The 15,510-nt window shown below is 44.4% G+C and overlaps 1 protein-coding gene across 2 annotated transcripts in view; it reads left to right on the top strand.

The window, feature by feature from the left end:
• The window catches only part of TRPA1 (transient receptor potential cation channel subfamily A member 1), a 224,650-nt gene extending 215,974 nt beyond the window's left edge, over positions 1-8,676 (top strand). For both annotated transcript variants that reach the window (XM_073679440.1, XM_073679439.1), the window contains exon 28: positions 3,593-8,676. In XM_073679440.1, coding sequence (XP_073535541.1) covers positions 3,593-3,794 — 202 coding nt within the window. In that variant the 3' untranslated portion in view covers positions 3,795-8,676. The remainder of the gene's footprint in view (positions 1-3,592) is intronic.
• Positions 8,677-15,510: the final 6,834 nt, after the last annotated feature.

The following is a 15,510-nucleotide window of genomic DNA, read 5'->3' as shown; positions in this document are numbered from 1 at the left end:
ACTTATTAACTGTGTATGATTTTTTTTTTTCAACAAATATAATTTGTGTTCCGTCTAATGAACAGTCTCCAGATTTAAACAAATAAAGCTAACACTCAGATCACCGGCAGGCACAGACAGAAGAGGATCTCTGTGCAATAATAGTATAAGGACCCTATGCAGTCTAATAGCTCATATTATGCACAATTTCACCTGTTTTGGAGGTGGAAATTGTTCCCCTTACCTCTTAGCAGCCTGTGCGGCTGGACAGGTTGCACGAATGGTATGTCCACACCCCTGATTCAGATTCAACAGATGACAAGCAAGACCCCTCCCCTGTTGAGCCATATTACTGAGCTTATAGATTTAAGGCTTTATTCTGCATCACGATTCCAGATGCATAGATATAGGGAGTGCACAGCTATAAGTTATACATGTACTAATGCAAAAAGGAACCAACAGGATCGTTTACCATATCAGATACAATTAAAATGACAGCTCCAGATGGATGGCCGTTTACAGATTTTGCATTAAAACCCAGAAGCATTAAAAATGAATTGTACTTTCAACAAACTATGGATAAATCAATATTACAGGTGATTAAAAGAATCTTTGAAAGGTATTTTAAATCAGAGAAATCAATTTCTTTCCCTACTTATCAGACAATTCTTCCCCTCTGTCCCCTGAACTTGTCGTCCACTGTGAAAAATAAGCTTAAAAGGGATTGTCCACCTTGGTGAACATTTTTTTTTCTTACTTAAATGCGTGCAATTGAGGTTAAAAATAATTTTTACAGTTAGGTTTCATTAAAAATTTTGCACTGTTTGCTTCCTATAGCCTCTATATTACACTGGCTACAGAATGAGTTAATGGGGTCAGCCACATTAGCTTTATTTTATCAGATTTGTTGATACTTGTGGCACTTACTATTATATTGGTATGACAAGTTCTCCTCCTGCTTCTGTTAGTGCAGCTTTTCACACAGACTGAATAGCTCTCCAGTCCATACAATGTCTGCTGATGGAGGATCATGTGACCAGACCTGTCCAACAGAAGAGCAGTTTTCTCATGTGAGGCAATTCATTGGACGAGTGCCACAAAATCATGTCCTCAACACATCTGATAAAATTAACTTAATGTTGCTGACCCCGTTAACTCATTCTGCATTAAACAATAGAAAGTATAATTCATGGGCTATAGAAGGCAAACAATGCAACATTTTTTATGAAACCCAATTACAAAAATAATTTTTAGACCTATTGAATGCACTTAAGTAAGAAAAAAATAGTTTCCAAACATGGACAGCTGCTTTTATTTTGTCTTGCTCAGAGGAGAGGGACTGCAGATGTCATGTGTCACATCCAATTATCCTCTATTGAGAGGGAAGTGGGGAGGAGAAATGAGCGACAGGAAAGGGAACAGAGACAAAACAATAAAAACATTGTGCAGAGCCCTGTAACAAGTGTTTTACCTCACATCAGATCTTGATTCCGATCAAGACAGCTCAGCTCTGCTGTGTGATGTCTTTCATATTGCTGCAGATTGTCTCTGTGAGCTAAAAAGTGCATGAAGAGAAGGCATCCCTTTCTCTCTGCTGTGCTGCCCATGGGAGAAATGACTGCAGCTACCCAGCTACCATTGGATTGCAAGTTACAGGTACAGCTGCAGGGAAAAGAATTGTTGATAATGCAGGATAGAAGTCACATAATAGCTAGAAATACTACTATTCCTCCTGCTCTCACACAGAACAGCTTATTCTACAAAGTTACTTGAAATTGACCCTTTAATTTACATCTATGGCAGCTTCTGTTTATAATGGAAGCCATAATGGTGTCCGAGGTTTGTCACACTGAAGATCTTAATGTTTCCGTAGCATACACTGCTGAGTACAGAAATGTAGTTTGTATTTTTTTATAATCGCATTTTCACTTCATAGATTTTAGATCCTAAAGAAATAGGATCTGATCTGCAGTTCTTGTCTGCGGGTGCTACACACTATGCAAATAAATGCTCCGTTCAATGTTTCCATCTTCCGGAGCTGTGGATAGGTCAATCAATAGGTCAATATTACATGCTTGGACAACCTTTTTAAACAATATTATGATTTTCATTTCTAAATTGTATAATGTGAAGAAGCTAAAAAACACATATCCCTTAACCCCTTAGTGACTAGGCCTGAATGGGTCTAAGTGACTGGCTCATTTTTTTTTTCTTCTTTTTCACCTCTGTTGTTTGAGGCTGCCATCGATTTTTTCATTGATATGACTGTATGAGGCTTTGTTTTATGCAGGACAATTTATGATATTTTCTAACGCTGTTTTAGGGTACGTATACCATACTGTGCAAAAGTTTAGGCAGGTGCAGAAAAAATGTTGCAAAGTGAGAATGCTTTCAAAAATAGAAGTACTAATATTTTATTTGTATCAATTAACAAAATGCATTAATTAATTAATTAATGAACAAAAGAGAAATCTAAATCAAATCTATTTTTGGTGTGGCCGCCCTTTGCCTTCAGAACACCAACAAAGTATATTTTTTTCTAGATACACTTGCACTCATTGGAAGTAGGCTTCATATAGTGTCACACAGACTCAATAATGCTTAGATCAGGGCTCTGTGGGGGACATATCATCACTTCCAGGACTCCTTGTTCTTCTTTTCTCATTATCTAGTTTTAAATTACATTGGCTGTATATTTGGGGTTGCTGTCCTGCATCAGAATAAAATTTCAAGCCAGTAAGATGATGAATAAGTATCTGCCTGTATTTCTCAACATTGAGGACACCATTAATCCTGATCAAGTCCCCAACTCCATTTGCTGAAATGCAGCCCCTAACTTGCAAGGAACCTCTATCATGTTTCACTATTGCCTGCTGACATTCCATTGGAGGCCAATTCACAGGGGTAAGCAGCCTACTACAGTGATTTAATTCACTGTCAGAGCTGATATGGGTCTGCTAGTACCCAGCAGTTCTACTGTTTTGGGTAGAGACCCAGCTATAATGTGATCGCAAAATCCTACAAAAGCATCAGCAGTGCTGATGCTTCTGTTTGCTGCATAGCAGTCACTGGATTTGGCAAAGGAGAAAACAGTAGAAATAATAAGTCACTTCAATCTTTTCCAAAGAGTCTTTGGCTTGGTTTGAGAGTCACAGACCGGACCTGCATCTGCTATAATACAGGAGCTTTAACCTTGCACCTTAAATTTACAGAGGCACAGGGTTAAAGACCAGGACCACGTGACGTAAAATTATGGCACTTGGTTTTTGATGGGTTAAGGTGAATCTGTCACCAGATTTACCAATACAAACTGAATATATTTTAAATAGAGCTCTTACCCTTTTTGAGGCTGGTATTTTTACTCTAAAAATCCATGTCGGAATGTCTATTAAAATTACAATTTCAATATTAGGCAGAGAAAATTTAAAGCGGGTGTTATGCCACAATTCTGACATGGATTTTTACAGCAAGGCCCCCCAACGTGATCTGAGCTCAAGATCTATTTAACAATTCATAAAGTTTGAATTCTAAAATGTGGTTTATTTTTACAAGTAAACTTCGGTGAAAAGACTTTGTATGTTTGAAACTGACTGTAATGTATTCACAATTTTAGATTGAAGGACTTGTCCACAGTAATGCAGAAGCAGCATGAACTCATCAAACTAATCATTCAGAAAATGGAGATCGTATCAGAGGCGGATGATGAAGACCAGCAGGACAACTGTCAACATAATAAACCGAAGACACAGAAGATGGAACGCAAAGAAAGCAAATGGGATTGTGTGGTGAAATCTGTAAAATGTAAAGCTTGCTGAACTGATGCAGTGGTTCCCATGTATTCATTTTCCATAAAATCATATTTCAAGGCTGGTTGTGTTTGCTGTATTGAAATGTGATACTCATGGCCTATATCTTGTCCATACCAAAACTGGTCCACCACTATAATATCATTTTAATTTGGAATCCTTGATTCAGGACTTATTTTATGAAATACTACTGCTTCCACATCTGGAAGGTATTAAGCTATTCCAATTATGCCTAACCAATGTGCCTGGGATACCACATGTAAAAATTACTCTCTTTTATTCAGTCTGAAAGAAGAGAGATTCTGGCAAAGATGTGTTGGGTATTCAGTTTAAAAGTTTGTTAAATAGGATTTTGGAGAGTTTCTGCTTAAAGGGGCTCTGTCAGCAAAGAATGACTGTTCAAACTAAGTCCCGCCGCTCGGTGCTGCACAGCAGGGCCAATCATTTATATACACCTTCCCACCTCCTTATTTTCCCTCTATCTCTTGCCTTTTTCTGACTCTATGAAGCCAGAGCTGTCAATCAAAGCAGAGAGGAGGTGGAGATAAAGAGAAAACAAGCAGGTGGGGAGGTGTATATAAATGATTGGCCCTGCTGTGCAGCACCCAGTGGCAGGACTTAGGTGGAACAGTCATTCTGTGCAGAGAGAGTCCCTTTAAATTATATGGACACCAGTAGGGGCAATTTCCTTTTACTTAAAAGGGAACCTGTGACTTAAAAAAAAAATGTTATTCGTCTGCAGATATAGTGGTAATTTGCAGGTAAATAGCATTAAATCTTGTCTACAAGGAGAAAATTATTTAATAGACTCCCTGCAGCAGCTCGCTTCCAGTCATTGGGGCAGTTCAGGGAGAGGTTACAGTCACATATAAGGGTCGCTCACACTAGCGCATACAAATTCGGTCCCATTCTCATCCAGGAGAGTGGGACAATTTTTTTCTTACTGTCCATTCTGTCCATATGCAACCCACTTTTTTACTCAGCAGCTATTAATCTTTAACCCCTTTATGATGTGGTACGTAATAGTATGCACCACGTCATAACCCTCTGTTTAGCGCTGGCTGGCTCTGATGCGGTGCCCACGCTAAACCGGGCACGTCAGCTGATCTATACAGCTGACATGTGCCCGCAACAGCCGTGGGTGGAATCGCGATCCACCCGCGCTTGTTAACTAGTTAAATGCCGCTGTTAATTCTTGACAGCGGCATTTAACATCGCCGCGCCTGAAGCGCGTCACTTACCCCGCCCATCAGTGACCCCGTCATGGGTTGGCATGACAATCCGTGGTCTGCAGCAGACCCCTGTGGTTGTCATGGCCAGACTGCTATGAGCTATAGCAAGTGATCAAATCTTCTACATACAAGCGATCTGATCATCGCCTGTTTGTAGCAGAGCCGATCAGGCAAGTGCTGCTTCTAGTCTCCCATAGAGACTATTGAAGAAAGCAAAAAGTAAAAAAAAAAGTTTTTAAAAATATTAATAAAATTAAATTTTTTTAAAAGTTTAAATCACCCCCCTTTCGCCCCATTCAAAATACTACAATAGAAAAACAACCCACATACACATATTTGGTATCGCAGCGTCCAGAATTTCCTGATCTATCAATATAAAAAAATAATCCGATCAGTAAATACCGTAAGGAGAAAAAAATTCTAAACGCCAAAATTAGGTTTTTTTGGTCGCCACAACATTGCAATAAAATGCAATAACGGGCGATCAAAACATCGGATCTACCCCAAAATGGTATCAATAAAAACATCAGCTCAGTGCACAAAAAATAAGCCCTCACCCAACCCAAGAACACGAAAAATGGAGACGCTACGGGTCTCGGAATATGGCGACACTTTTTTTCTTTTTTATTAGCAAACTTTGGATTTTTTTTTCACCACTTAAATAAAAAAGAAACTATACATGTTTGTCTACAAACTCATAATGACCTGGAAAATAATAATGGCAGGTCAGTTTTACCATTCAGTGAACATAGTAAAAAAAAAAAAAAACAACTGTGGAATTGCACTTTTTTTCCAATTTCAAGCCACTTGGAATTATTTTCCCATTTTCCAGTACATGATATGGTAAAACCAGTGATGTCATTCAAAAGTACAACTCGTCCCGCAAAAAATAGGCTCTCACATGGCCATATTGACCGAAAAATAAAAAAAGTTATGGCTCTGGGAACAAGGCGAGCAAAAAACGAAAACGCAAAAACGGAAAATGCTCCAATCATGAAGGGGTTAACAGGACCATTTACAGTTTCCTATCTTATGGAATTGCAATATATCGATAAAAATCAGATGCTACACTGGTTACTGATGGTTTTTTTCTTGCATCCATCTGATTTAGTAGTGAAATTGCAGCATGCTGTGAGTTTTTTATTCATGCCGAATACAGCTGAGAAAAAATACGCAGATTTGTACTGCCTCACTGAATAACATTGATTCTAGTGCAATACCTTTTTTTATCAAAATGCACTCGTCCGATTATACTCTAGTGTGAGCGAACCCATACATCGAGCGTGGCTGTAATCCCTCCTGCTCACACTGATTCACAGCCTGCACTGCAGAGTGTGTGTGTAAAGCAGGCTGTCAATCAATGTGTCAGGGAGTCATTGCCGCAAGTTCAGTATGTAGTGAGTGGTGTTTGTAACAGCTTCCAGCAGTGCCTCAATGACTGCAAGCAAGCGGCTGCAGGGAGAATAGAACTACATTTTTTCCATGTAGCCATTCTTCCAATAAGTCAACCAGACATGATTTAAATGCTATTTAACCACAGATTAGCATTTTATCCGCAGGTTAAATAACACTTTTGGAGCTGACAGCTTCCTTTTAAATGCAAGCATTTTAGGGTAAAATTTATTTTTGCAAAAAGGTTTCACTAAAATTATTAAACCGTTTGGCATTTCCAGCCTTTATGTATCACTGTACATAGCTGGCTGCAGATTAAGTAAATCCATCTGTAAATTCATTCTGGTGTCAGAATTTGTAACCCTTACCTTTTTTCCTTTTAACTTGCCTATAAAGTGACTTGTAACCACATCAATACAAGGTGAACCTTGGCAGTCCAGCATTTTTTACATGCGGCTCATTTTGGGTTTCCCTTCATCCCAATATAAAAATCAAATTAGCTTATAAAAAAAGCGATGAAGTAAGCATCGGCTTGGTTATTTTTATACTAGAGAATAGGGGATAATGCCCCATGTCCTATGTAATTCCATGAAATTATTTTGTTTTTTATGTTAAATATATTTTACTTCTGTCTTTTCAGTATTTTAAGTGGTAATTATTGTGTCAATAACTGGATATATTTATGTGACAGAGAAAAGGTACTTTTATTGTGTATTGTTAAAAAATAAAAACAGGTAAATGCCAGAACACTAACACTGAACATGAGCTTTACGAAATAATAATTATAAGAAAAAAAGTTTAATTCGACAACAGAGGTGTCCAGAAATCATGAACCAACTGTGGCAAAATGACCAGCTTTGAAAAAGTAACAAAAAAAGTTTATGGTCCACATTTTTCAAGAAGATAACACCATTTTTTGTCATAAACAAAGCTTCAAAGAGTCACATTATGGGCAAAAATATATACAATGTGCAAAATTTGGGATTTTTGAACTATATTAACCAAAAGTTAAAAAAGTAAGTATTGAATATCTGGAAGAGGTGTGCGGTTTGCTTTACATCTGAAAATGTTGCAGACCTACTCTTATTCTGTCTTCAAGACAGTTTAAAATGGTACTAAATTAATTATGTACTCTACACCTTTTTTATAGTTTACACTAAGAGATCTAATAACTTTTCATTATTTTGTTTAGAGACTATATATATTGTTGGGAAATTACTAGTGTTGAGTAAAAAGATTTACAGGACCCTGGGCCAGCGTCCAGTCAGTGGTTGTCACACCTAAGAACTGTGCACCTACTTCTACCTGCCGGCATCCCTGACTCCTCTTCTCAATAGTAGGTTTTGCACAACATCATCGTTGTGGCGCAACACATGCATAACATCGCACCACACCTACTAGTCAGAAGAGGCGCTGAGGATGCTGGTGGGTTGGAGGAGGTTCACTGAGCTCTGGTCCAGCAACCATAGACTACTGATGTTGATTGATGGAATAGGGTGCTGTGAATCATTTGGCCTAACTCTAGGAAGTACATGCTCTTTCTATCAAGTTTTTATGTTACTGATATTTTTTTTAAATGTTTTATGTCATAATACATAAAGTACATATATATATACATATATGTAATAAAAAATGTTTTGCCTCTGATCTCATACAATATGCTGATATTTCCGTTTTTTTTAGGTTTCTTTTCAATTTGTGTTGTGTTCATGAGGGGAGTTATATTGCTGTTTGTGCAGTTCCGAAATCGAGCAGTTCTGGCCGCTACCAACACCCAAAACGAGTCGGGTGTCTCATCCACCCCAATCAGACATTGATGACCTAAGGAGAGGTCATCAATGTTAAAGTAGTGGACAACCTCTTTAACTGTCGCGGATGGAAGGTCCTCCACAAAACATGCTCACTGCACTCTACATAGTTATTTTCTAACTGTACACTGTAAAATGAATTAGAATAAGAAGTGTAACCTTTCCTATTAAATCTCTCCCAGGAGAGAATTTAATTGCATTTTGACAATTCTGTCAGTTCACTGCCAGATATTTTTTTTTCTTCAATATCATCTCTTTCTGTTCCTGTTTGTGAGACATATTTATGCCTTGTTCATTAAATGTTTGTTATATCATCAATAATGTAAGATTGTAAAGATCTCTAATTACGATCGTTATACTATACCATTCCGGTCAGGCAGTTCACAAACTGCTATCTAAAAAAAATCAATTTATTGTGAAAAGTTGTGACATGCAAATAAAAGTCAGTTTTTGGCTAAATGATTGTTTTCTTTGTGTAATACAATTAATGTCCAGTTGTAACACGCAGAGCGCAGGTAACTCTATACACCGAGCATGGGCCAGATCCTTCACGTGGTCACATGGGGAGTGATGGCTATTCCGGGTGCCTGGTACTCCAGTGCATTCAAATAGGCACACTGCGGAGGGTGTGCGGGGATTAATGCGAGTAGTACTGTCCCCTTGCCTCTATGGTGTTTGGTGGCATTCCAAGTGGTGTTAATGTGGTGGAGGGAGATAGGACAGTCAGTAGGCAGTTTTAAAAATAAACCAGATGAACTTTACTTAGACAGCAGCCAAACAGGCACACAGCCATAGGTGATATTACATGTTTCAGATGATGAAAGTTCAAAAGACAGGCACATGGTGTCAGTTACAGGAAATAGCACATATGAGGCGTGATAAACAGCAAGAGCAGTCAGAAACTATCCTGTTGTCCAGGCTGACACAATGGAGTTTCACCTTTTCTTGTAGTCGCTGGCTTGCTAGCCGGCGGATTGTCTGAAGTCGTCGCCGATGCTCTTTCACCCAGGAAGTGGTAGATCATTCAAATAGATCCTCTGGCTCTTCAAGATTTCGCTCAATGATTTATTTGCCGGCTCTACCAAACAGTAGCGTGTATGGGGTAAAACCTGTGGTGGTGTGGACCCGATTGTTTTAAGTCCAGACTAGTTTGGGTACATAGTCAGGTCAATGCGTCTTCTTGTCTTCTTCTCAACATTTGAAGCAGAGTTTGATTAAAGCGCTCACAGGCCCCATTCCCTTGGGGGTGATATGGGGTTGTTCGGGACCTTTCAATGCCGTACAGTCGGTATAGTTCCTCCATCACTTTACCCTGAAAACACACTCCTTGGTCTGAATGGATCCTCTTCGGACTCCCATAGACCTGGATGAAATCCTAACAGAAAGCTCGCACAGCAGTCTCAGCCATCTGGTCCCGAGTCAGGGTGACCAACACATACAGACAGACTGAGACAGGCGCAGCTGTTTTAAATCAGCCTTCCAAGACCTGGACTGGAGGTAAGTTCCCCTCCAGCTCTTTCAGCTCGTAAAACCCGGCCCTGTAATCTGGGCCCATTAAATTCCTCTCAGCACTATGTGTGCTGGAGCCTGCTACTCCGGGTCCTACATCACCGAAGCTTGGCACCTCGGGGACACATACTTCCCATCCACGACCTGTCAGGCAGCCACCTTACACAAGATGTTACTGAAAAGTAGCAGAGTAAACAATGATATCATCCAGGTATATCAAAGTAGCTTCAAAGTTTAGGTTACCCAACCACTTCTCCATCAACCGCTGGAACGTCACTGGCATGTTGGATAATCCGATCGGCATCCTATTAAATTCAAACAGTCCCATGGGGAGTATGAACGCTGTCTTTGCCTTGTCCTTTTCTGCCACCGGTACTTACCACTACCCGCTAGCCAAATTCAGAGTAGAGAAGTGCTTCGCTTTTCCCAGGGCCGTCAAAGACTCTTTGATATGGGGCAAGGGGTATGAATCTCGCACACTGCACGTGTTCAACTGCCTGTAGTCCACGCAGAAATGAAGGATCCCGTCCTTCTTCTTGACATGCCCAACTGGTGCTGCCCATGGGCTCTGACTACTCTGCACCACTCCCGAACCCAACATCTGTTTCAGCAGGGATTTACCCCCTAAGCTGTACCAAGCGGTGATCTGTCGATATCTTTCTCAAATCGGAGGAGTGTCCCCCGTCGGTATCTCATGGGTGATGGCGTCAGTGCTGCCAAAGTCGTCAGCGTGATGGGCAAACGCGGCCTGATTCTCCCACAGCATTGCTTCCACTGCTTGTATCTGATCCGAATTTAGGGCTTTCATATCCACCCCCATCTGAGTCAGGAGGGCTCGCCCATTCAATTCCGGTGAAGGAGTCTTCTTCTGTTCAGCTGTGACGGCCAGAGTCCAGATTGCATCATCTACTGGGGCCAGGGTCATTTCTCTCGGACTCAACACTTCACTTTGATGTACGTACATCTGGGCCAGCTCCATTCTCGGTGGTAAATGGACTTCTCTCTGCCCCATATTCACGACTCGTATGGGTACTCTCCCTTCTCGAACCACTGCCAGTGTCCGGGCCACCAGGACATTCTGGCCTTCTTGTCTATTTCACCAAGGCCCACTGGTTCAATAGCCACCTCCATACCTTCAAGGTTGCAGAAAGTTCACACGGGCAGTGGGGGAATGGTCTCCTGTCTAGGAGGGAGGGTGAGGGACACCCTTCCTTGCCCTCGGATAATTCCCACAGACTGATATATCGGGACGCTCTTCTGAGTCCCATAAACGCAGATCAGCCGTTGAAACGCTTTCTGAGTGGGCTTATGCGGGGTGGCCTGTTTCCAGTAGCCAGGTCCCCATTTAGTGAACATGATCTGGTCTAACTTCCGCAGAATATTCATATCCATTTTCACCGGTGCATCTTCTTGAATGGTTCAGGGACAAACAGGATACCTTTCCTTCCCACATCTTGTCCACAAAACTGCACGTTCATCCACACGAACCCTGTGACTGGAATCGGTTGCTGATTATACGCCATCACCCGAATCAACGTCTCCCGCTCTGGCTTGGCCATCACCTGGAAGTAGCGATTGAAGTATGACTCGGGCATAGTTGTCACCTGTGATCTGGTATCCACCAAACAGTCCCCTGGGATTCCGAGAGCCTGCAACCAGATGTTCAGAATTGTGCTGGGTGGTTTATCTTTTTACCCCCGCTGCAGTATGCCCCACTACTGCAGGGGCTGGAAGTTTAACGGCGGCGCTGGACATCCCTGCAAATCACTCCGACACTCTCTAGCAAAATATCTTTCACTTCCACATCGCCAGCACTGTGCAACCTAATGTCTCTCTCTTCATCCACATGTGGGTGGGGCCCTTGACATCCAACCAGCTGACTGCCGTGAAGGACGCTGGGGCCCCGGGTAGAGTGGCTTAGGCTGGGGGACTGCTAGTGGAGGATATTAAAGACCTTGATAACACAGCCAACCCACAGACGTTGTAGGCGAGGGACCGTTAGGGTTCAACGGACCATTAGAGAGGACTAGGTTCAGGGGTCTGAGGGAAGGTCTGATAAGGATCTGTTAGGGCCAGGTATGTGATCTCAGCGGCAGAGCTGACTCCCATCCTAATTTCCATTTGTGTCAGTTTTTCTTGCATATTATTCAGGGAACTCTGCAGGTCCTGTATTTCCCTGAAAAGAGTCTCTTCATTCCCCCGACAGTTGTGAGGGCCTGAGTACACACCACTCCGGAGGCACAGCTGTCTTCCTTACTTCCGGCCACCGCTTCTGCTAATATTTGTCGAAAACTTAAGGCCGGAACCACTCTCACTCACTCACGCTGAATCTGTAGAGTCCCAGAATAAATTGTTCTCGTAATATCCGGTCTACACATCCCATGCCGCCTACTCCGTCTGCTTCCTTCTTTTGTACCTCTGCAAGTACTTCCTCCAACGCTGTGGTGTATTGGGAAATTTCCTCCCCTTCTCGCTGCAATCGATAGAAGAATATTGCCCAGAGGTGCCCCATGTAGCGTCGGCATCTCTGCCTCCTGCTGGGCAGAGACGCCGATCCCCTCACCGCCGTGGTCCCGGTCCGGTGTCCTCTCCCCTCCTGCGTTGGCCCAGGGTGCGTGCACCGTGCGCAGTTCCCCGGGCACTGTATTCCCTCACTCTTAAAGGGGCCATGTGCTCCGTCCTAAAGAGTCCCCGGTCAATGGCCGGAGGACTGCCCTTATATAAGGCACCTCCTCCAAATTGGAGGTGCCTGTGCAAGGTTCTTGTTTGTGTGCTAACACTCTCCTCAGCTCTCAGGTTCCAGTGTCTGCCAGCTTGTCTATCAGCCGTGCCTGCCAGCCTGTCTATCAGCTGTGCCCGCCTGCCTGTCTATCAGCCGTGCCCGCCAGCCTGTCTATCTGCCGTGCCCGTGTGGCGCCCAGCTGCGCTTGGTACCACAGATCCTAGAAGGGTGCATTAACGGATTCCTCCACAAGAGGCCCCCACAGCACACACACACCTCCACCTTCCACCTCAGACCACCAGAGGGAGCCCATTAGGTATATAAATAGGGAAGGTGGAGCTAGGCAGCTCAGTGATTCAGCAGTTCCTGCTCAGACACAGAAGGAGTCAGTGCAGTCGAGCAAGAGCATAGCAGTTCCTGCAGAAAGAGTTCAGTATAGTCTGTAGAGTGAGTCCAGACTAGAACTCACAGAGCTCAGGATAGAGAGCTAGGAGTGTGCCAACATTCTGAGAGCGGCGAAGAAGAGCAGTGTCCCGGCTGCAGTGTGTGTAGCCTAGTGAGGGCCCAAGCGGGGCCGAAGGCAAGTGGAAGAAATTAACATAGGGGGCAGAGGAGCTTTACAAGCTCACCCCAGAAGTATATATACCGGACACCGGGTCCGAGTCTACGTGGATCTTCATGACCAGTAGAAAACAACCGGAACCCCTGGCGAACTACATGTCCCAGGATCACCAAAAGCTGATACGTTCCAGGGTCAGGAATCACGGAGAGCCCAAAGAATAGGGAGAGTGATCTCCAACAGAAGGCCCTATCACCAAGTCAGCAGGTGCAGAACAGAAACAAAGTTAGGCCTAGCTCCAGGCAGGTCAGAAACTTACTACACAAAGGCAAGAAACAGGAGGCCCTACACCCGCTCACTGGGGAGGATCCTGATATGCACCCTTCACCCTACAGTGCTCCGGGATGTGCCTGAACTTCCATCAGTAAAAGGTACTGAAGTGAACTGTGTGTTTGCCTATCCTTCTTCAGACCCGGCTGGGTCTCCTCTGTCCTGCATCCCCTCTACTACGCTGCTCTGAGGCCTAGCTCCAACTGTGGGGAGCTATACCACCCAAGCTGCCTTAACACCGGCCTCAGTGGGCTGCCGCAGCGCTGGTGATCCTCACCAGACACCACAGGTGGCGTCACGAACATTTACAAATCTATTATCCCAATATACATTCCCCTCTTTTCAGTTGTCCGCCCTGGGCCACGGATCGGGCCAGCCACCGTGATATCCCCCAAGCATCTGAGGGCCTGGCTGCCGAGTACCCCACGGACCCGGGGGCGCGACACCTGCCTGCCTGTCTATCTGCCTTGCCCACCTGCTTGTCTACCTGCATCACCTGCCTGTCTACCAGACGTGTTCATCTGCTGTGCCTGTTGGCCTCAGCCATCAGTCCCATGGGAGTCGCCCAGTCTCACACAAGGTTGGTCTCAGAGTGGCACCTGGTTCACCTTCCTGGTCCATCCTTGGTTCACGGAGTCGACTAAGCCACCGTGTGGCCAGAGTCAGTCCGGGTAGGCACTTAGTTATGCCCCTCTGGTCCCTCCTTGTATCACAGTACAGAGGTTCCACCATCTGGATCCCTAACAGTTTGCACAGGCCATGAAATCCAGTGGCTCCCAGGCTCCTTCGCTCTCAGACCTGTACCAAGAGGTCTCTCGCCAGAGATCCCAACAGGATACTATCCTGTCCTATCTGTGGACAGTAAACTTCCGCTTGGACACGCTGTCCACCCCGACTGTGTCCGCCTCTAACCAAGCGGCACTCGCTCCGGCGGCTCCTCAACCCAGTGGTGCTGTGGCATCTGGCTTAGGACCCCGGCTATCTGCACCTCCATGTTTTGGTGGTGACCCTACCGTATGTCGAGGCTTCATAAATCAGTGCACGCTGCACTTTGTGCTCCTGGAACACCAGTTCACCTCCGACCGGGCCAAGGTGGCATTCATCATGTCTCACCTCACCGGAGAGGCATTGGCGTGGCTTAACCCTCTGTGGGAAAGAGAGGATCCTCTGGTGTCCGACCTCCAGGCCTTCCTCGTGGCTTTCCGGAAGGTGTTCGATGAGCCCAGACGAAAATCTTTGACTGCCTCCTCTCTTCTGTGACTCCACCATGGGAGTCTCTCTGTGGGACAGTATGCCGTGAGTTTCCGCACTCTCGCATCTGAATTTGCCTGAAACAATGAGGCTCTGGTGTGCACCTTTTGGGAGGGCCTTTCCGGATGGATCAAGGATGAGCTAGCCGGTCGTGACATACCTCCTTCTCTGGACGACCTGGTGTCATTAGCTACACGGATCGACATCTGTTTTCAGGAGCGTTATAAGGAGGCGACATGTGAGAGAAGACCCCTGCACCTTGCACCAACCTTCCAAAGGCCAGTCTCGCAACCAGCATCCCCTCCGGTGTCTTCTTCAGATTCTATGCAAATAGACCAAGTTAAAATGGTCAAGTCTCGCCAGAAGGTCCGCCGCGCCGAGGGGAGTTGCTTCTACTGAGGCAGTACAGAGCATCTTATCCGCTTCTGTCCGGTGAGACCGGGAAACTCCAGTGTCTAGGATCACTCGGAGAGGTCATCCTAGGCAAAAGTCCTTCCTCTCCGCCCTTGACTCTGTCCATATCAGTTACCAGTGGTGAGACCCGCTTCTTCGAGTCTGCCTATGTGGATTCCGGAGCCGCTGGGAACCTCATTCAACAGGCCGTTGTGGAGCGATATCAGATTCCTACCATACATCTGGCTGATCCTTTATCGGTATCCTCTGTGGATGGAAAGCATCTCTCTGAGACCATCTTGTTTGTCACTGAGCCTGTAACTCTTCAGGTGGGAATGCTACATTCGGAGAGGATCTCCTTTTACATGCTGTTCGGTCTCTCTCATCCCCTTTTGCTTGGCCTGCCTTGGTTACAGAGACATGAGCCCATCCTGAATTGGAGCACAGGTTTGGTGCTCCGTTGGGGTCAGGAATGTCTAAGTCCTGTCTGGTTCCGGTTCATCCTGCTCGACCTCTGTCTACTCCAGCT

This window comes from Phyllobates terribilis, unplaced genomic scaffold, assembly GCF_046119375.1.
Source record: "Phyllobates terribilis strain yellow unplaced genomic scaffold, ASM4611937v1 Scaffold_4__5_contigs__length_816908805, whole genome shotgun sequence".
NCBI classification, from domain to species: domain Eukaryota; kingdom Metazoa; phylum Chordata; class Amphibia; order Anura; family Dendrobatidae; genus Phyllobates; species Phyllobates terribilis.
The sequence above is the reverse complement of the archived record's forward strand: the minus strand, read 5'-3'. Positions and strand labels throughout refer to the sequence as shown.